Here is a 23,562-nt window from a genome sequence, read left to right as displayed (position 1 = left end):
TACTTATTGCTATACTGTTTCGATGCCAGATCTTAAAGGAGACAATATCCCTCATGAATGATGTCACACAATGTATAGTGGATGTTAATTCTAGGACAGTTAAAAAATGCTTGATTAAAAGCCCTAACATACAGTTAGGACAGTGTTAAGATTACGGCTTATTTGCTTTCTCTGTCTAATCTATAGACTCCATTCAAGAGGTGACACTGAAGTTCAGTGAGCTGCAGATTATTCCTTCACTACAATTCAGTTAAGTAATGGGAAGGTAAACATTTACTTTTCCTAGCATTGAACCCATAGTAGATGCTCAATATGTGTTGAGTCAAATTCTATGCTCAGTCCAGTATGGTATCCCATTTTCTATACCACAAAGAGATAGCAGGTTCTCACTTTATGAGGGATGTAAGCAGTAATTCTGACATTCAGAGTCAATTAAGAATATGCCAAGTAAAGTAGGAATATTACCAATCAGTATTCTAAAAAGCTGGATGTGTTTAACTTATTTTCTTGAAATATAATAAAATTTTTACAAGAGTTAAACTTAAAAATCAACCTTCATTGTAATTAACTTTTAATCAAATAATAAAAGCATAATAAAGCATCATGTGCTATATTTCATATTATTAAAAGAATCAAACACACAAGCGAATTACCTTTCCCTCATTAAAATTAAAACTTTTAAGAAGATATATGGAAGACAATGATGTTATACCAAAAAAGTTTTTATCAGTATGTGACAGGGATGGGACACTGGGCTTCACACACACAAAACATGTGATTTACCAATGAGCTACATTCTCTACTGAGACTAAAGCATTTAGATTAGTTTGGATTAAAAATTAATAGAATATATTTTAAATTGCAGCCAAACAAGGTCACCATGCAAATCATTTTGGAGTTATATCTGTTCACCAGCTTAATAATCTGCTCCTCATCATAATCACCTGAGCAAGTGGTTGGAAATACAAATTCTCGGCCTCTATTTCAAACCTACTGAATCACTTTCTATAAGGCTCAAGAAAATAGACTTTCTAAATACCTTTTGGGAGAGTTAGACACAGTAAGTTTTGAAAACCTCTGCTCTCATCACTGACATATTCAGTAAAGGTTTTTGTTTTACAAGAACTTTACAGTGCAGTCAGTATGTGGAATCATAACCAAATGTCTACCTCTAGCCTGGTATTTATTTTATTATTAACAGAAAGGAAAGGCAGGAAATCCAAAAGAAAATGTCAAGCTTGGTTTGGTGCAATGAAAAAAAAAAAATTGGATGTATTATCTGCTGCTCTTGACTTTGTCACATGTTAGGGGCTATGATTCGAATGTATGTGACCCCTCCCCAAGAATTCCCATGTTAGGGTTAGTAGGATGGTTCAGTAGGTACACATGCTTGCTATATAATCTTCATGACTTGAGTTAAATCCCTGGGATCCATATCATGGCAGAAGTGAACTGATGCCAAAAAAATTGTTTTTTGTTCGCCACTCATATATTATGGCATGCATGAAGCTACACATACACACATGCATGCACAAGTGTGTGAACACACACACAAGCAACACACACACACACACACACACACATACACACACACAATCATGTTAAGATTTTTCCTTGTTAGAAAGTTATTACCAATGACAATATTCAGAGGTGAGGGGTAGTACTCTTAGGTATTTTGGTTACCTGAAATTATCTCACAGGGAAACCCTACCTCATAACCACATAAACTGAATACAAATATATAAAATAAAATTAATACATGCACACAGACATTGACTTAATCAAGGAAAACATAATGAAGTATATAAAAAGTTGGTTTGTTGAGGTTGAGAATATTTGTAAACTATTGTGCTTTTCTTGCTGCTGTTTTACTATTATTGGTGCAACAAACAGAAGGTAAAGGCAACCCTTATTGATTTTGCAGATATAAATTGTTTACCTTGTTTCTTTATGTAGCTTAGCAAGTCGATCAGCTTTTCGGGCAAGTATGAAGCTGGATAAGGAAGCCACATTTGAATTGTCAATTATAGTCACGATAAATGCACATCACTACTTACTCAGCATTAATGAACTCTCCCAACCCTCCCCTTCTCCTGGCAAGGACACTCAATAAATCTGGATAATTATCAATACACATCTACCATTAATGCCATGGTACACCCCTTACTCCCTGTGCTAATGCTCTTCAGAACCAGTAATTGATGCCCTTAGCTCACAGATAAATTCTTCCCCAGGAGTTATACTCTAGCAGCAGACACCTGAATATCCTGCCCCTCCTAAGAGGCAATTGATATCCAATTATTAAGTTGGCCCATTCCCTTGTCTGAATTTGGGACATTCATGAAAGTTCATTTCAGCTTCTTGATCTCCATGAGCTTGCTGAGATTTTGATTTGGATAACAGTGACATTCAACTCTCTCTGTAGCTGGTCCTGCTTCACTCCCTACCACAAAGACAGTAACCAGGCAACTGATCTGGGTCTGGAAGTACAGTTCTGAAATTGCAGCTGCTTAAGATTCTGAACAGGAAAGTTTAAAACCAGTCTTGCTGCAAAGTAATTTAGTGAGACCCTATATTAAAATAAATCACACAAGAAAGTAGTAGACATTTGCCTAGCATGTACCAAGCCCTAGGTTCAATACCCTGTGCTGTACACACAAAAAGGGGGAGAATGGTGGCTATTGCTTTAATATAACAAGAAGAGCTGGTCAACAACAATAATGAAAGATAAAACATTTCTTCTCAACACTCATAGTGTTGTAATAATAACAACAAAAGAGATTACAAAAGAGGAAAAGAAAATTGAACAAGTTTATTATCCTTTGCAGTGTTTGTCCTTTGGGAGACACACTGGTGAAAAGTATCACAGAGGTGGTAAGTCTGGCTTATACTACATATAGCTTTTTTAAAAAAATAAAGCTCATTTTAGAAACAATGGAAAGCAGTTTTAAGTGTTTGAAGATGAGAAATCATGAGAAGGCAAATATATCAGAAGCTACATTTGGAGGTCAGCTTGCAGATTCCTCTGGCTCTGGCTCTGGCTCTAACCTATTAAAGTGCTGTTTCCAGTAAAGGAGAAAATGTATCTCCTAACATAAGTGAAATGCAGGGGAGTATGGAGAGACCTTCTTTTTACCATTTTAAATCTCAGACTGAAGGCAGGCAGAGAACTCTCATGCATCACAATTGTTTTCAGTGATTCTTCATATTTGGAAAAATAAAGTCTGGCCTTCCATAAACATAAAATACCAGTTAAACTGGAGGAATAAATTCTAGTGATCTACTGCACAGTAGGATGGCAATAATGAATATTATTGTTTATTTTAAAATAGGTAAATAAGATTTTCAATGTTCATATCATAAAGAAATAACCATATAAGTAGAGGATATACTAACAAACCTGATTTGATCATTTCACAAAGTAGATATGTAATGGAACATTTTTATCCAGATATACATCTTTCAGCAATAAAATAAAATAAACCAATAAATATATCTTTCCTAGGAATTTCCTAAACAATTCCAGCAATACTCAGAAGGATGCTAATACATATGTCCATGTTATAAAGCCAAAGCAACTCTAGTACAGCATAAGGCAAGAACATTTTAAGTTCTTCCATCGATAACTGAACTATCACTGACTTTCTGAAACTCGCATCCCAATCTGTTTTTTGTTGGGCTATAGAAATGCAAAACTTGCCAGGAGTTGGTGGTGTATGCCTTTAATCCCAATACTTGGGAGACAGAGTCAGGTAGATCTTTGTGAGTTTGAGGGCCACCCCGGTCTACAGAGATAGTTCCTAGTTCCAGGACAGGCTGTAAAAACAATGCAGAGAAACCCTGTCTGGGGGGAAAAAAAGCAAAACTGACTAAACTACCTGGATTCTGGATCCTGATCTTGTCTTGCACAGTGGGACTAACAATGAAGAAAATATGTTGCTTTTTATGGTCATTATATCGTATCCTCCTGCCTACCTCAGGAATTTAGTTCTATTTCTTACATTACAGACAGAGAAGTGATTATAAGCCATTTTGTCAGTAACCCAGGCAGAGCCTGCTTCCCTTCCCAGGGTCATTGGAACATGGTTCTGTCCCTTTTCTCTTTGTAACTTTCCTAAAATGGCATGATGTGTTGTTTATTGAACTCACATATCTCTTCAGGAAGGAGGCCTGCATTTTCCTAAAGCAGAAACCATTGGTCTCTAGAAGTCATTTGACTGTTATTAATGTGTGTTCTTTAGTTATAGTGCAGCACAATAAAAGGCTTTTGATATACATAGGCTATTTTAGATGGACAAAGACATGCAACTAGGAAGGTGTGTCCCTCCTTAACATTTCTTCCTTACCTGGAGCTCTAGTTTCCCATAGGCTGGTGGACTATCAGTGTACTTTTGAAGATAAGCATTGGTAGTAAAAGATAACTACAGGCCATCCATTTGTAGCATGGCTCATCTTATATTGATACTGATATTTTGTATACAGGTGTTGGGAAAGCCAATCAAGTCCAGAGACATTGTATTTGAAAAATTTTACTGGGTAGAGTTGTTCTCTTCCTAGAATAACTGTGGACATTCTGCATCTAGGAAACATTGACGATCATACTGTCTGTCAGGCTGCCTTTTTTACTCTAACCTTATCATGTAGGTTTTTGTAGGAGAATCGGTAGGCAGGTACAAGTTTTAAATGGTGTCAAGTTAGTTTTCCAGTATCCTTTTTACCACACACCAAAACATTGCTAATAGATATGCTAATACAGGAAAACATAATATAATGTATATTTATCATTGCTTTAGCCTACTTATAAAGCAATATCCTTTGCTAGCACCTATACCAACACAAAAGAGAAACTGAAGCCAGCTCTAACTTACCCCATGATGGCAGGCAGTGAACCATCTGGTTTGGTGTCATCCAGAGTGATTGAAATTGGTGCTTCCTCATCTTCAATGATCATGCATCCACAATAGTCTTATCCAGGAGAAAATCAATGAAGGGATTGAAACCACATTAGAGATACACACATATATAGAATATACATAAACTATTTTACTAAGGAGAAAGGAAAACGTCAGACCACTAGTCTTTCCTCCCATTCTAGACAGTTTTATTTTAAAGCACACATGACTATACAAGGACATGCATTCCTTATGTAGAAAATGGCCTACCTCTATAATTTTCCCATAAAGGGCTATGACTCATTCATGGCAAAATGGTAAGGTGGGGAACGTGATAAAATAGCCCTCAATGTAGGAACACATGGAGAAAGAGATGGGATGTGCTGGAAGGAATCACTTCCATTAACACTAGAAGTTGTGAAAAGGATTCTGCTGGGGTGGAGAAAAAAAAGAAAAAAGGAAAAAAAAAAAAAAAGGATTCTGCTGAATATGAGCAGAAACCGTATCTGGAAAGCTCCTGTGTCCTAAACCCTGCCTCATTTAATAATCAAACACCCTGATAAGCATTTGCCACAAAGCTTTATAATCATTTTATGTTTAGAGATTGATGCTCATAAGCTGGTGAAGTCCAGAAATAGCTGGCTTCATAGCAGCACTGTTTCCACAAGGCCCCCCTGGTTTCATTTTGCTGAAGAAGTGTAAGCAGCAAGATAAATGCCAGGAGCTTGACAGTGGTGAACCCATAATTGATATTCCCATTGCAAGTCCGTCTTGTTCTCCCATTGTCAACAATCACTCTTGAGGCCATTCTGTGAAATTTAGAGACAGATTTACAATTTCTCTACAAATTTAAAAACGTGTCTTTTCTATTCAGCATATTCTGTTCAATATCCCTAAAATGTGGTTTCTTTACTTAATAGTTTAAACACAAATGAGAGCAGCCTACCCTTTTTCTTCCAGAAGGCTTCCTTGTAATATACCATGCACTTGATGACAGCCCCCATTGGAAGACGTTGAATTAACTGGTTTCTCTCAGATGGAAGTTCTGGTTTGAAGTGGATCTTGGCCGTCAAAATTGGTGGGATGGCACTAATGACATATTTACACTGAAATTCAATATGCAAAATACCACTGAAACTTGAGCTGCAGCCTTTGCAAGGGGTACAGAGCACCATTAAATAAAAAATAAAGCCACTGTGAAGCATCAAAGTAGAACAAGGTAGGTGGGCTGGTAAGTTTTGTCAACTTGACACAAACTAGAGTTAGCTTGGAAAAAGGAGCTACAGCTAAGGAATGTCCTCCATAAGTCAGGCTTGTGGGCTTGTCTGTGGGGTATTTTCTTGATTAATGTTTTATATGGGACAGCACAATTCACTGTGGATGGTATCACCACTGGACAGATGGTCTTGAGTAGTATAACAGAGCAAACTGAACAAGTCATGGAAGCAAGCCGATTAGCAGCACTCCTGCATGACTCCTGCCTCTGGTCCTGCTTGAATATCTGCAGTGACTTCCCTCAATGATGGGCTAGGATCAAGACTTGAAAGCCAAATAAACCCTTTCCAAAGGTGCTTTTAGCTATAGTGTTTATCACAGCTACAGAGAAGCAAGCCAGGACAGTAAGTAAACCAAATATGTCAGTCTGGAAGACTTGAGGTAGATATATGCTAGAGTTAATTATATGACTGATTAGATTACAGTATGATTAGGAGTTGTAAAAGGCACAAAATGTATTTACTACAAATTCATTTGCCTACAATGGGTTACCTCATAGTGTTCATGATTCAGTGTCTCTACAATGATGTTGTCATCTGTTTGATCAATATAAGTAACAGGAGAGCTCAGCTTCACTTTATCCCCAAGGAGGTCCATCAGCTTTTCACTTACTTGGCCAGCTCCACCTACAAATTTCCGTTCCTAATGGATAAGGTAAGCAGAAAAGAAAAGTTATAAAAGGAAAATGGTGGAACATTTGCCATTAATTGATAAATCTCCAAGAAGGTAAATGCCAGACCTCTATCCTTGGCATAGCCAATTGTGGGAAGAATCATTAAGATAGAGAGAGTAAGCCGAGATATCTAAATTATCATTCTCAGCACAGTTTCTAGCAAAGAAAATCCATTGATAGCATATAAAAGCAGAGACAAAAAAAATATGTTCTATGCCAATGCTGTACTGATCAAATGCAAATAGCAAGCCTGGCAACTTCAAATCTGTGTAAGTATGCTGTATGTGAGGAACCCTGGGAAAGGAAGGTAACTATTTGATCCTAGGGGATGTGGTTTCTACCTCACCACAGAGTTACTTGCCTGAGCAGGTAAGGACATAGAAAATATTATATTATAGATGACATGAGTTTAAAAAAAATCAAGCATAGCATACAATTAGGGTTAGCAATGATCTATCAAAAATTGCCAAATCAGATCCTTAGGAACCTCAATTTCAGCTTTTGGATACCTTCTTCTTAAAATCAACTGTAAATTTCATAGTCAAGGCAGAATATTGGTGGCTAAGAAATCTGTTTCTTTCTTTAAACATTGCTAAGTATTTCTCTTGTGCTGCACTAAAGGATCATTAGTTCTTTATCCACTGTCACCTGCTATTCTTATCATGGATATTGTTCAAACATAATCCAAAAGGGTAAATTCTTAATACAGCATATTTGGTTACAACATAGGAAATATTTTTAGCCTCTGTAGGAAATTCTTTGAATGACTAGAAATGCATGTCAGTAACTGAGGGTCAGGCCACAGACCACAATTATGATACTTCACTTATGAGTAGTCATGCAATAACCTTTGCAACTGTTTAGTGAGAACACCAAAGTTCTTTATAAAACTCATCAGAGAGTGATTAAGACTTAAATTTATCACTTCTACTTTATGAAGAAATTGAAATTATTTATCACTGAATTGGTTCTATCGTTTTATGTTTCCAAATAGGTGCTTTGAAATCTAGTATAGTAGAAAAATCATGGACTAATTATATCTGTTCACTATCTTCTCTGTTTAGAATTTATTAAATTGAATATAAAGGGGTAAATGTTAAGATATTTTTAAAGATATTGTGATAATGTATTGAGATTCAAAATCTAAACTCTACTTTCTAAAAGATCACATAAAAAATTTTCAGACATATTTTTAGATGAAGGAATTATCAAGGCAAGTTAGCTTCAGAACTGACAAAGTATACCTGGCCTCCACTGGTAACTGAGATCTAGAAGTATTCTTTCTCTTAAATTAAACAATACAAATAACCCATGAGTTAAGATATCTCAGAAGGTTACAAAGAGTAATAGTAAACTTATGTCCATAAGAACATATTTTTAAAATGCAAATATCCTATATTAATTTGGGAACTTCTGATGATCACCTGAGGAGAACAATAGTTTATTTGAAGGCAAAGTCTAAATTCATAAAATGCACTCAAAATTCTTGGACTCAGGTAACACCATAAACTAGAATTTATCTGCAACAAATTATTTATTCTTATCCTACTCAGGCATAACATACCCAGATAAGAGTTATTCTCTTTGGATAAGGGAGAGCTCTGCAATGAATGTCAGAGTCTAAAGAATAGGGATTTAGGATTTTGCCTTTCCTGTTAGCTTATTATGCATTTAGTCAATGAATTAAATGGCTTCACTCATTAGTAATGGAAATGTACAGAAGCTCAAAAAATTGCAAGGGGACAACTAAATTTTAAATTCCAAACTAAAGAACTTACTATTAAAAAAGAGTGGACAAAAATAATTTGTGTGAATTAAAAGCATAACTTCCATTCAACAGGATTTAACAAGAAAGAATACCTGTGAGAAACAGGTGGCATAAAGAAGCCTATATAAAGAACAGAGATGATTTTAAGTATACTAATTTTATAAATACTACAATATTCTTGGGAATGAACTTATTTTCAGTAGTTTAGCTGCTTTATGATTTTCCTACACTTTAAAGGAACTTAATAATTATGATATAATTCAAATAAAACATTCAAAATAAAACAGTAATTCAAAATGAAATATTCTTTAGCAATGAGCTTTTCAGGAATAAAAGAGGAAGTGAGAAAATTTTCAGACATATTTTTAGATGAAGGAATTATCAAGGCAAGTTAGCTTCAGAACTGACAAAGTATACCTGGCCTCCATTGGTAACTGAGAATATCCTAGTGGTGCCACCACACTGTTTCACATACCACAGGAACCACAGGGCAGATACCTCATGTGGCTCAGAAGTCACGTTGATATTCACAAAAAGAGTAGCAAATTCCCGAGCAGTTCTGTTCACAGAATAGGTGGAAATCACATGTCAATACACACAGAAAGAAGAGAATCAAGTCTTGAAAGTTATTCTCTAACATTGCCTGCACACAATATAATAGATGCATTATAGCTGTTCAAACTATTATTACAATTACCACACTACTTGCTCTATATTCCAGGCATACTGTCATTCACTAGTTAAAATGTGCCTATTTCTGTCTAGAAAATTCTATTCCCTTATATCACTCACAGGTCTGAACCTCTCCCCTTCCTCTTGGTTATTCCTGGAAGACATAATTCTCAACACCATCTTCTTCATTCTCCTTTCTGTAAGAAATTTCTAACACCCTAACTACATCTATTTTTCTCTCTCTCCTATTCTAACAATATGCCATTCCTGAAAGATGCTGCTCCAGAAAAATCTAACCATCCACTCTCCCCATGTTTTTGTGGTCATTCATGTTTTTACAAAATAAATGCAAAATGTAATGAAAACAAATATGTACAAAGTGAAAGGAACAGAAACAAGTCAATGGATAGAAAAGTAAGTGGATTAAAAACTGAAGTGGTTTTAGAAATGCATGGTAACATAACAGACACACAAGCTGGCTTTCCTGGGTCTCTTACACAGTATGAGCCCCAAACAAGGGGAGTCCACACAAACACACACACACACACACACACACACACACACACACACACACAGGAACATATACAGGGTATATGGTGCCAGTGTGTACAATCACAAAACTCTTGGATTCAGGCCACCCAGTATGAGGGAGAACACACATCTTGGTTGGCCTGGAATACATCTGCTTAATGGCTGTTGACTTGGTGAACTGCAGTCCAGTAACTCCTCTTAGGGAAACTATATCTGAAGGTGGCCATTCTTAAGAGGTACAGTGTTTCATGGGTCATCTGACAGTAAATACCACGTCCCTACTTTATATTTATTTTTATATCTTCCACTCTTAGCCCTCTGAATTATCATGGATGTTAGCATCTAACCCTATCTGTCTTTTCCTGACTCTCAAATGCTGCCATGGTTGGTTTCTGGGAAGATGTTATTATTCCCACATTATCTAACATCAAGCTTACCCCTAATCTTATCCTATATCTAGAAGATAACATCTTACCCCTTTGGGCCACCTAGAACATGTTCTACTACCACATTTATACTCCTTTACCTTCTCTTCACTATTGTGGTGCATTCTGTTTGTTCTTGTTTTAGCATGTACGTGTATAGGGTGTGTGTGTGTATGTGTGTTCATATGTGTGAGGATCATCTCCATGCCTTGGGCAGTTGACAGAGGTTGAATCCAAGTGTCTTCCTCGATCTCTCTGTACTTCATTTATTGAGGCAGCATCTCTAAAATGAACCTGGAGCTTGCCAATTTGGCAAGTCTAGTTGCACAGTTTGTCCATAGATCCCTTATTTTTGTCTCGGGAACACCAAGATTACAGGCAGACTGCTATGCCTGCCCATCTTTTATGTGGATCAAAACTCTGGTTCTTACACTTGCAGAGCGAGAACTTTATCAATTGAGCCGTTACTCAGCTTTAGGGTCCACTACTTACACTTCTGATTTCTTCCAACTCCTGTGGATCATTCCTGGAATATCATTCTGCCACACTATTGCAGTGCTCTTCCCTAATCCTAGTTCTTTCCTGGAAATTTTCATATTTTTCCATGAGGATCATCTTTCCTAGTATTCCATGACCCTTACTGTCATCTTATTGAAAGATTCCATCCCTCTTCACAACTTTTAGCCTTCCTATCTTCCTTCCTACAATTCAATTGGTCCCTGTAGAAATATACCAATATTCCAACACCATTCACCCATCCTTTCACCCCTAGTGTCTATCCATTCCATCATCTACTGTTACTAAGTTTCTCATAACTCAGTGGCTCAAGTCCTAGAAAATACCATCTACTAAATTATGCTACTTGTTCTGTATTCCCATCATCTTTATCAGTCCCTTCTAGAAACTATTCACACACAAATGTTCGTATATCTTGCCTCCCATGTATCAGTGGATCATTCTTGGAAGAGATCATCTACCACAATCAGTCTTACGCTCAGTTTCAACAGTACATTCCTAGGATATAGTATGTCATCCATAATCTGCTCTTCGATTGTCCTTTGTCCCTATTGTAGTGAGATAGTCCTTCTGTAGCACTGACCACGCCCATTGGGGGGGTGGAGCCTTGGGCGGAAGTGACCTGGGGAAGGAGGTCGGAGGGGGCCAGGAAAGGCTCTCTTTCTGGCGTGACTCGGACAGGAGAGGATCGGGTTGAATTTCCTGGTGTTCATCTGTCTAGGTTGTAAGTTATTTCTCCCTGAATAAACATCTATTCGGCCTATTTGTTTATCCTGATCCTTATTTACCGCAATACCCTATGAACTATTCCTAGAATTATATCATAATTATATACATATTTTTGCATCTATTCTCATTCTTATATCCAAATGGAAACTGTCTTTTAAAATCAATATTATTTTCATTTTTTGAATATAGGGAAGGGGGCAAACACACCTGCCATATTTTTTAGGTGTCCTTGGAGATCAAATCAGAGGGTCAAATCCCCTGGTGCTGGAGTTATAGGCAATTGTAGCTGCCCAATAAGGGTGCTGGGATCTGAACTCAGGACCCCTTGATAAGTAACACAAAGGTACTCTTTACCATTGAGTCATCTTTCTAGCCTCTGGAATTGATTTTTTTAAAAATACATTTACAAACTTCTTTTGTAGCTAACTCCTATATAATATAAAAACATGGTTACTATTTTCTATTCAAAATATGACCGCTTTGTCCAAAATTGTTCTACTCTATGCACCTCCTTTCTTAAGTTTTTGATTCATTTTCCATTCACATCTGCTGAATAATAAGATTACTATATTTCTTAACTTTTCCCTATAAGTTGCTAAGAACAGTACTACTATTCAAGACAGGAAACAAATGATCAGAGGGAAAAAATTAAAGTAAGATTTTAAGCAATCAAGTATACTTTGTCCAACAGATTTTGTCAATGAGATCTTTCATGGTCATCCTGTCCCATTCCTCAGCATGCGGTGCTTGCCATGGTGCATCAAAGGGGATCTGTAATGAAAGGTCATGTGCTCATGAGTGAAGAAAACTGCCACTACTGCTCTATCCTTCTCTTCAGAGAAGTCTTCATGTAAACTTCTAAAAACTTGTTTCTTAGTGTACAATTGGCTTGAAAGTGCATAGAGAGGTGAGATAAATCTGGAATTCATGCCTTAATGCTACTGTCAAACAAAAGTAATAATATATATATATGTATGTATATATATATATATATATATATTTGTAATGGGAATAATGATGGTCATTATTAATATCAACATTATTATTGGAAGATTACACCAATTTTTAGCCCCCCCCATAAACGTTAATGCAGAAAGTGCGTCTCTTCTTTACTACTTAAAGTGGCATTGTAGATACATAACTGTAAGTAGATAAATGGCAGAAATGTCATATGCTCAGAGGCACAGAAGTAAAGTCACATAGGCAGTAGTATAAACAAGAGTGGTTTTGAATTCTGGTGCCCTTGCTGCACGGTTTTGAGTAAATTATGTAAACACTTGGTATTCATTTTCTCCATCTGTCAAGTAGAAATCCTTCCAGCCTTTGCAGAGTTGCTGATTACCCTAGAAAGGCATGCATCAATGCAAATCAGTAATGTCCCTTGTACCTTACAAGGATATTAATCAGTTTCATTCTTCAGCAACATGTTACATACAAATCAAACACACAAATTACCTCTTTTCCCATTTCATCCATTGTCCTCCAAAGGTTGTTATAATCCAAGTAGGCCAAGGGATTCCACACAGGTGGAAATGCACCACGAAATGGGTAAGTTTTCCCCTGGAACATAAAAGTAAAGGGAATCTATTTGAAATGGAAAATACTTAAGTTACATGACATCCTAAAACCATAGGAACCAGGTAGACCTGTGATGCAGATCTGTAATCCCACAGGCTCAGGAAGATTCCAAGTTGTCAGTCTGAGCAATTTAGTGAGATTCTGTGCTAGAATATGAAGGAAAAGGGGGCTGGTGATGTTATTCAATGGTAGACTGTTTAATACGTGTGTATGTGTATCCATCCTCATGTTCCACCCCCAGAATTACAAAAAAATAATTAAAAATAAAAGCCAATTAATATAAATTATTTTCTATGTGTGTATGTGTACATGTGTGTGAAAGAGAGACAGAGAGACAGATGGGGAGAGGGGAAGAGGGAAGGGAGAGAGGAGACATAAAGTACAATATGTCTCCAAAAGTGTGTGACAGTAGACTTGACTATGTGGATACACATGATGATCTGGTCACCTCTGGATATCTTCTGTGATTGCTCTCTACATTATTTTCTTGAGACAGGGTCAGTTATTGAACTTGCTGATCACTAGTTTGACCAGACTGTCTCGTCAACAAGCATCTAGGATCTGTCTGCTTCTACACCCCTAGCCTGGAAACAGAGTCGTATACCACTGTGTTTGACTCTTTTTTACAAGGGTGCTCAGGGTCTGATCTTAGGTCCTCATGCCTTTACAAAAAAACAAAAAAACACTGAATAATCCTCCAACCTCAATCTAAAACATTTTCAAAGCAACAGGATCCTCTACCACATGGATATAAATATATTTTCCCTAAATAAGCCTAATTTTAATAAGATTGATAAAATTTCTTCTAATGTTGTATTAGCTTTGACTCATTTTTACTCATTAGGACAAGTAAGTATATAAAGATAAAACTAATTTTAGTATAAATGCTGAAACCATAATATTCTTATCAAATCTCTCTAAAAAGGTTATCTTATATGAGTGATAGTATGAATAAATAGAACACCATCTTGTGACACATACAAGTCACATCGCAGACCAAATTTTAAAGGTTTTCACAGGATAAATGAAGACTGGCTAGACTACTATATCTGATGTAATGAATTAGACTATTAGCAGTGTAGAACAGGCATTTACCAATTGGAATTGTTTAACATCTATTTTTTTTTTCTAGATGTTCCCTGGTTTCCTTTTGCAAAACTGCCACTCTTCTTTGTAGGTATTATGTAAGGAGTGTGGTGCCAGATGCCATTAAAATAAGGATAGGTTAGATTCCTCTAAACTTGTGATCTAGCCCAGCTATGAGCTTGTGATGTGACTAATCATTGGCTAATCATACACTGTTGGAAGATTTGACCTTGTAGTAAGGTCATCATAACCGAAGTACAGAAGAAAGTTGATTCTCTTCCTTAAGACAGCAAGTCACAGAGATGTTTCCTGTTGTAAAGACCATGATTCTTTTCCCTAACTTGTCAGAGTTCTCCTGCTTTCTGTGAGATTCTGAAGTGTGGTGTTCTAGCCTCATAAACTCCCTTTGTTAGCTCAAATAATTTGTGTGGCTTAGTACTAAGATTTGTAATGTCAAGACAACTTGATATTTAGAAACCATTTACTTCACTTTATTGTTTGACACATACTATGCTAATCAAAAACAAGGGTGAATAGAGAGTGGATTCTTAGAAAAAGAAAAGAAAGACTAGGTCATTTCTAAGGTACTATCTACAAATGTAACTCTTTTCAGTGGTTCCTCGGGTTCTTCACCTGTAGATCCAACCAACTGCAAGTAGAAAGCATTAAAAAAAAACTATCTGTACTTAACATGCACAGACCTTTTCTTGTTACTATTCCCTCAACAAAAATTATAGCAATTATTTAGATAGCATTTACATATACTCTATATTATAAGCAATCTAGAGATGATTTAAAGTACACAGGAGAATATGAATAGGATAAAGGAAAAAAATCCACTTTATTAAAGCACTTAGACATCCCCAGATCTTGGTTTTCACAGGAAGTGTTGAAATGAATCCTCTGCAAATACCAAAGGGCAATTATGGTTAAAAATAAATGACTTCTCAATATTCATAAAGCATAAATGTTTTCTGCTAGTAAAATTTCTCATGAAAATTTGATTTTTTTTATTAATAAATATCTATAGAAAGTCAACTGCATGCATGGCATAGTATCAAAAGTTGGGCCAGACTTTCAAAAAGGTTCAACAAAAAATCCTGACTGTCAAGGCAGAAGCACAATGCATGACAGTATGTGCATACCCTCCCCACCCCCACAACTAAATAAGAAAACATTGCATCCATTAAATGACAAAGAAGCAAATTTCCTTTTCACTAGCAAATTCAAATAACCTTGTTTGATTATGTAATCTGATTTCTTATCAGAAAATGCTATGTTGAACTGCTACAATACAACCTTTTGGGACTCCAAATCCTTTATCACTGTCATGAGCATCATCAAGCATTTATTGAACTTTCCTCATGCCTGGCAGTGGCTGAACCTCTTCATATGCGTTATCTCATGTAATGCTTGCATCAGTTCTGTGGAGTGTGGAGGACTACCAATATTTCTCTTTTATAAACAAGGAAAGTAAAGCCTAGTGACAGCAGCTAGGAAATAGTACGAGGATAATTTCTTCCCCCAAAGGCTTTCTTCATAAAATGTGTTTTCCTTACTCCTACATGGTTGATGGTACATGGAGATAGGTTCATTTTAGATGCATTTTAAACTTCCCTAATAAAATAAAGAAAACGCTCATGTGTGAAATTTATCAAATCTTCTCCTTGTACCTTTTCTGTTTCTAAAGAGTAAAATACAGAAAAAAAAAAGAACCATGGGAATGATTGTCAAGAAATGAGGCCATCTTTGGGAAAGGCTAACACATTTTCTGAAAGAAATGGACAGAAACATTTATACAAGACAAAAATTACCCAGGAAAGGAGAGAGACTGGACTTATTTGATAGTTTGGGAAGCCTTCAGAACAGCTGGTTCTTGTACAATTTTTCTATTATGGTGGAAGCTTCACCCCAGCCCCTGGCATCCATTACCCAAAGAGTCTGGGATATTAAGGTGGAGGTTCCAACCAAGCTCCCTCCCCTATCTCCAAACTCAGCTGCTTCTCAGAAAGACCATGTTTAATGGATACAACACTCCCGGATGGCTTTCTCATACTCCCAAAGAGGAAATGGGAAAGAGAGACCAGGAAACCACAAGTCTATTTTCTGGGGGACAGTTTACATATCCTGTGGGAGTGATCTTAAGCATCTCTGGGGGGAGGGATCATCATTTAGGGGCTTTCTGAGGTGCAGTAGGGTTTGGAGGGAGATTGAGGAGGAGGGCTTGGGTGGAACTTTCACCCTATTTGGGTATACCGATGCCAGGGGCTGGGGTGAAGCTTCCACAATAACACCCAAGACACTTTAAAGGTCCCATCATAACACTTTCCTAACTTGAAATCTTGAAAAATAATATGTATTTCCTCTATAAAATGACTTTGTACTCAAATGAAAGTCATATATAAAACATATCTCTGATTTGAAAAGAAAAATTTGAGATAAGGTCTCACTATATAGCCTTAGGGTTGGAGCTTAACATGTAGACAAGGAAAACAAGTACTTTAAAAATATTCTCATTGATCATTATATAAAGTATTATAAGTACCATATTACTAAGGAAATTCTCCTCATAGAACAATACCAACTTGAGTATGCTTACATAAGTTTTAAGGGCCCCTCAATACAAGCCTTCATAGACACACAAAGACCCAGAAAATGTCAAAGAATAAGGGGCTGATAGAATCTAGTCTGGCAATCTCTATAATAATGGAAACCATAGATAGTTTAAAAGATGCAAACTTCTACCTTCTGACAAAGGCACCAAGTAGTTTCCTGTTTATCAGTTTCTGGCTTTTCTATTCTCATTTGCAGTACACAGATGCTGCATGGATCTGGCAACTTTAAGGCAACAGCTTCCTCCATTGTCACAAACACCTAAAAGAGCTTATTTATCAATGGCTACTTCTAGATTACACAAATGGAGATGACTTTGCCATGTGTGACATACTGGAAGAGGGCCTGGGAATGTCTCTTGGCCCGGGGGAAATATGCAGAGGCTCTCTCAGTTTCCTAAAATGAGACTGCATAGTTTCTCAGCAAGATGTCAGCAGTTTTTCAATCCAAACCAAATTATCTTCAAAAAATGCCTTCATGACCTGAGAGTGAGGCAGGGACTCTAAAATACTACTTCCAAATAATTATTACTTTTTAAAAATAAAAGGAAATAAAGGACCTAGAGTAGCAATTGTTAATGTTATGCCTATTTTCTAAAACCATAATATCTTTCCAAAACAACCTTTAATCTCTGAAGGACTGACATGGCAGGAGTTATTTATGTTGAATAGAATACAATGTTCCTGGAATCATGTTCCCAAATATTTAAGTCCACTGGAGAATAACATCTTTAATATATCAATGTTCTTAGTAATAGGAGGTTATTAGCAGGACATGATAGTTTATGGTTCTCATATACCACAAGATATGCTGTTTATATTAAGAAAGTAGTACTTACTGACTAAAGAGTGAAAAGTTTCTCTTCTTTATACTTTCAAATTTTAGTTAAGCAAAGGGAAGTGAGAACAATCACAGTATTTTTAGGAACTAGGGTGGCTGCCAAATAGTTTTCTTTAATCATTTGGAAAATAAGCAGCTTCTAGATTGGTTTCAGAACATGCCTTTACAACCAATATGAATTCCTTGGGACTTGCCTGTGTCACTGTTTTCCAATAATGCTTAAAAGAGAAATCTTTCCTACAGTTCATAATGCAGGAAATAAAGGAATCATCTAAAAAGAAACTCATTAACTCACAAAGCATCATTATATTGTTTAAAAAAGGGTCAAGACCATGTTGAGGAAACCCACAGAAACTGCTGACCTGAGCAAGTGGGAGCTCATGGACTCCAGACTGACAGCTAGGGAACAATGCATAAGACTGAATCAGGACCCCTAAACATGGGTGTCAGTTGGGGGACTTGGACAGTTTATGCGGCAGCTGGCAGTGGAACCAGTATTTATCCCTAAGTGCTTAAACTGGCTTTTTGGAGCCTATTCCCTATGGAGGGATACCTTCTTCAGCCTAGATACAGAGGGGAAGGGCATGGTCCTGTCACAAATGATGTGACAGACTTTGATGATTCCCCAAGGGAGGTCTCACCCTTTCTGAGCAGTGGATAGGGATGAGGAGAGTGGGAGGACAGGAGGGAGAGGGACATGGGATTGGTATGTAAAATAAGATTGTTTAAAAAATAAAGGTAAACAAAAGTTAACAAAATAATTTTCTTCCTATTTTTTGATGGAAATAGCCAAGTTCTCAAACATAAATAACTTCCATTTGACCTAGAAGAAGCTTTCACATTTTACATGGAAATATCTCTTTAAATTGTCATTCTCTCTTAATAATCACACTCAAATGATGCTCACTTCTTCATATCTATTTCCTAAAATGTGATTTCTATCCCGCTCACCAAAATTCTTAGAGCTCCCTTTCTCTTGAGCTCCTTATAGCTATATGTGAAGGCAAGAATTTTGTCCACCTAATTAACAATTCACTACATTCCATGTTCTCCAATGAATTTTATTGATTTTTTCCCAATTATCCACCTACTTTCTCAGGATTCCCCCACCCCATTTTTGATTCACTGAGTGTACCTGGGTTCCATTCTCAACCTTTTCCTTTTTTCTCAACCCAACCATTTCCTATTTCCCTTGGCAAATTGTCTACCACCTGTTGTTATATTTACACAGTGCTATAGTTTGCATTTTTATGCTTCTGTTCCCTCTGTTCAGGAGTATGAAATTGTAGTTTACATCTCACACAACTTCTGCATTTTTGCTCATGAACTAGTGTTTAACATATCCTCACCCCATCTCAAGATCTGCACAGCAACCAGTTAACACATTGATAATTAAGTTGAGTAGCCCAGACTCTAGAAAAAGAAAAATCACATTATGATATAAATGATGCTCTCGTATCAATACTGAAGAGACTTAAATGAATATTTAGGTGGTTCTCCCCAAGGGCTAGTTACATAGATCTATCTATCTATCTATCTATCTATCTATCTATCTATCTATCTATCTCATCTGTATGTTTGTCTATATTTCTTTCCGTCTATCTATTTATGCACACTATGAATATAATACAGTCTTACACATGCTAAGCAAGTTCTCTAACATTTAACTGTATTCCCATCTTCAAAATGAGTTTCCTGAACTAATGAATTAATGCATTGGAACAGCATGACCTGGTGTGGTTATATTATTTCTAAACTCCAAAGAGTACCTTCTTTCTAATGCTAAAGAGTAGGGTGGAGTAGAAAGGACGAAGAACAGGGCTTTTTAAAGATACACTTATCTTAAATGGCAGTAGAATGAAAACTAACACATTACTTCATTTCACACAGAATTGCCTCTCTTTTGTTTAGATTCTATCAATCTTCATTTGTGGGATTATTATTTTTTCAAGTCTTATCTGAAAGGCAAGTCGTCAGGTTCTATATACCACACTGTGATCACTTGCCTCTTTCAGTTTTAAATATTCCCATAGAGCATTTGATGGAGAATCTATATACCTTATACCAACTTCCACACAAGTTTATAATGGAGTTTCATATGTTTAAGTACTTGAGTAGAACAGATGAGAGGATACAAGGGCAAATCATTACAAGTACACTCAAGAACATTTTATTTGGATATCTAGAGTTGTAGGAAATGTGATCTTCATTAATCTAAGTAATCTAGATTAATCATTAATCTAGAATGATAAGTATTGTTAGAGTAAGTAAGGTTTCTCACCCAAGGGAGATTTTGTTCCCTAGATATTTTTGTTAGTGTTGGAAGATGGTCTTGATTATTACATTTTGGTACATGATGATGTTATACATCCTATAATGAAATGGGCAGCCATTTACAATAAAGAATTTTCTGATCTAAAACATTAAAACTAAGAAACCACACAGCAGAAATATATAAACTGTGAGTATCATAAGCTGTCCTGGGTTCCAGTTCTGTCTGTCCTTCTTATTATTGTTGTTGTTGTTATGTGTGCGCACGTGTGTGTGTGTGTGTGTGTGTGTGTGTGTGTGTGTGTGTGTGTAAGCTCACATCTGCTACAACAGAGGACAATCTTTTAGAAATCAGTTTTAGCAATTAAAATGTAGACATTATTATGCTGCAAGTGTTCTTAAACACTAAGCCATCCCTCCAGCCCCTACTGATCCCTTAAACTCTTTTTAGTTGTAATATTTCTGGGTTACCTCAGAATATTTCAGACTGATTATTTAAATGTGGCGTATAAAGATACTATCATTAGGCCTACTATATCAGAGTGTAGAGCCAGGGAATCTATGTTTTTTAATAAAGAACAGATCATCCTGGTATTCACTAATGGTTAGCCATTATTACATTTTAGTATTTCTTAAAAATGACCTCATTCATTATTTATGCCTATTGTTACAGGTAATGACATTATTTGAGTGATAAAAAGTCAAAATTATAAATAATTTGCTAATATACTGTTTTATCTTTATGTTCGTTAAACTTCAAAAAATAATAAAGCTGGATACTGTAGCATGTATCTGTATTCCCTGCAGTTGGGAGGCTTGAGGAGTAGGAGGATCACAAATTTGAAACCAGCAAGACCCTCCCTGTCAAACAAACAACCCAAAACACTAAGAGAAATGATCTTCTCTTTTCAAGATGTTCATTTGCCATTCTTTTTTTCTTTTCTATTTTAGGGGGTGGGAATTAAAGTAAAAGGGCCAGCCAAGGAAATCCACCCTGACCCTCAACCCAGAGCCAATGAAATACACACATTAATCCTGAACCCAGAACCTAAGAAACATACTTTGATGCTGAAAACACAGCCAAAGAAACACACTTTGGCCTTGGAACCAGAGCCAGTGAAAGAAATATGCTCTGGTCCCAAAACTAGAACTAAAATAACTTTAAAAAAAAAAAAAGCCAGTAAAAGAAATAGTTTGGCTCTGAAACCAGAGCCAACTCTGCCCCTGACCAACTGAGCACTAAACCAACAAATCAATCCCTAAACAGGAAAACCAAATAATAATGAAAAGGAAACCAACAAATCCCTGAACACAAAATCTAGTACCCTGACCCTGAACCCAGAGACATTGAAAGAAACATACCCTGGATCTGAAAATCAAGCCAATGAAAGAAACACTTTAGCCCTGAATCCAGAACCAGAGAAACATACCCTGACTCTGAAACTAGAGTCAAAGAAACACACTTTGGACTTGGAACCACAGCTAGTGACCCTGGCCCCCAAACTAGAACAAAAAAGCTAAAATGGGATAGTGAAAGAAACAAGAGTTTGGCCTTGAAATCAGAGCCAACTCTGCCCCCTGACCAACTAAACCAAACAATCCCTGAGCAGGAAAACTAACAAATCCCTGAGCAAAAACTCTCCCTGGGAAAACTCCACCCCTAAGAGGCCCTATATATCCCCCTCTGCCTGTTCAGTTGCTGGCTGTCCTTTTCCTCCCTGGCAGAGGCAACCACTCTCCTGCACTCTCCCTTCCAAAATAAATTTCTTTTTTAAGAGTTTTGGGTGAAGATCTTCTTTTCACCAGTGCACAGCAGAAGAACTTTTGCTGAGACACTCCCTTAAAGAGGCTGAGCAGAAAACAAAAACAAAAACAAACAAACAAACAAAAAAAAAAACAGAAGAAACAATTACATCTGCTGGGAAGTTCTCTTGGGAGTGGAGCATAAAATGTAACTTGCCATGGAAGCCAGAGAAGATTGCTACATTTCTACTGGAGTTTCCCCTTTAGCAGATTGAAGCAGTAACTATCACCTTGGGCCTGAGTTGAAACAGATAAGCTCAGCTAGGAAGTTCCCTTACAGGAACCTCTCTAGGAAAGGAGCTACATCCTGCCAGGAAAACATCCTCCCTCCACTGCACCTCTGCTTCAGGTATTCCCTGATTTCCCCACTAGTCAGGATATGCCCCCCCCAGCTCTAATGCTTACAGGGAAGGCACAGGTTTTTATTGTATAACCCAGGCTAGCTTCAAATTCATGCTCTTCCTACCTCAATTACCTATATGCTAGGATTATAGGCCTATATCACTATGCCCTGCTTCCTAATTTGTTTTTAGAAAATTAGTCATTTTACCATTTTATCCTTCTTACATTCTTGATATACCTGTAATTCTTTGTCTCATTTCTCTTACTTTCATTGGTCCTAAACAACACTGTTTATAAGCAAGATGCATCATAATTTAATATAATTTGGGTAGCCTTGTATAATTTTTGTAAGTTATACATCTTTGAAGATATTCAGTCATTTATAATATATATTGGGTTTTATTTTTTACCATACTTGTAAAGAGGTATGTGTATGTATGTATAGACAGATACATTATGCTTAAACCTTGTTAGTGCCTAAATGAAGTTCATAACTCTATGCTTTTAGTTCAGATTCCTGTCATCACAACTACTATCCCATCAATCTCCATATAGGAGGATATAGCAAGATCAAACCTATAATGCCACTGAGCTGAATTCCCCTTTGAAAACGTATTAGGCATGCTCCTAGACCTGGGAGTTATATGTATTAACATACAATGACCTGGAAACAGTAATCTCAAGAACGCCACCTAGATACCTAGGTCATAAACCACTTGCACATCCTCTGCTGAATGACAAGAATATGGTCCCCGACCTTTGCTACGATCATCACTATATTACACTGATTTATATACATGGTTAACTTTTAAAATTATTATCAATGTACTCAAGAAGAGAGACTATGCTCCAAATGTATTTTACCTGTTGTTTTTATACTGAATCGACAGTGGCAGAGTTCCAATAAATGTTTGTTAAAAAAAAAAAGATACAATGTGGGAAGTGAGGTGCAGAAATTTTTACATCCTTGCATCACATCTAGCTTTTCCAAAAAATGTCTGATCATTTTCCACACAGATGAGTCCCTCTTTTTGTCCCCCTCCATGTCCCTCAAAAAAAAAAAAAAAAAAAAAAAAAAAAAAAACTAATTTCTAGTGAAATGCTAACTCAGCACTGAATTTTTGCTTTTTGTTTGTCTGTTTTTTTTTTTTTTTTTGAGACAGGGTTTCTGTGTAGCCCTGGGTGGCTTTGAACTCAGAGATCCACCTGCTTCTGCATCCCTGATGCTGGGATTAAAGGCATGTGCCACCACGGCCCAGCTCAGCACTGACTTTTTGTATTTGTACTACAAACAAACTTTTCCCAATACCACTGCCAAATGGAATAGAACTTACTAAGTGGAAGATGATGAAGTGAACAGAGAAAGATAGAAAATACAGTCTCTTTGGAAATGTAAATCTTAAAAATAATTTCACATGTTAGTATTTCTCACACGAATCTTTCCAGATGCTTTATGAAAATTGGCTCTAGGGTCATAAATCTGTGAAATCTTGGCTTATAGTAAAGTAATCTTTTTTACTGCCAGACTCTGTAGGACTTCTAATTTGC

General features: G+C 36.6%; 1 protein-coding gene across 1 annotated transcript in view; it reads right to left on the bottom strand.

The window, feature by feature from the left end:
- Maoa (monoamine oxidase A) overlaps positions 1 to 23,562 on the bottom strand; it is a 57,863-nt gene that overhangs the window by 6,345 nt on the left and 27,956 nt on the right. Inside the window, exons 4-10 of the mRNA XM_051178922.1 lie at positions 12,937 to 13,041; positions 12,161 to 12,252; positions 9,026 to 9,167; positions 6,660 to 6,809; positions 5,839 to 5,998; positions 4,869 to 4,965; positions 1,940 to 1,993 (exon numbers count right to left, since the gene is read on the bottom strand). Coding sequence (XP_051034879.1) covers positions 1,940 to 1,993; positions 4,869 to 4,965; positions 5,839 to 5,998; positions 6,660 to 6,809; positions 9,026 to 9,167; positions 12,161 to 12,252; positions 12,937 to 13,041 — 800 coding nt within the window. The remainder of the gene's footprint in view (positions 1 to 1,939; positions 1,994 to 4,868; positions 4,966 to 5,838; positions 5,999 to 6,659; positions 6,810 to 9,025; positions 9,168 to 12,160; positions 12,253 to 12,936; positions 13,042 to 23,562) is intronic.

The sequence above is a fragment of the Phodopus roborovskii genome, unplaced genomic scaffold (genome assembly GCF_943737965.1).
Source record: "Phodopus roborovskii unplaced genomic scaffold, PHOROB, whole genome shotgun sequence".
In the NCBI taxonomy this organism is placed as follows: Eukaryota; Metazoa; Chordata; class Mammalia; order Rodentia; family Cricetidae; genus Phodopus; species Phodopus roborovskii.
The sequence above is the reverse complement of the archived record's forward strand: the minus strand, read 5'-3'. Positions and strand labels throughout refer to the sequence as shown.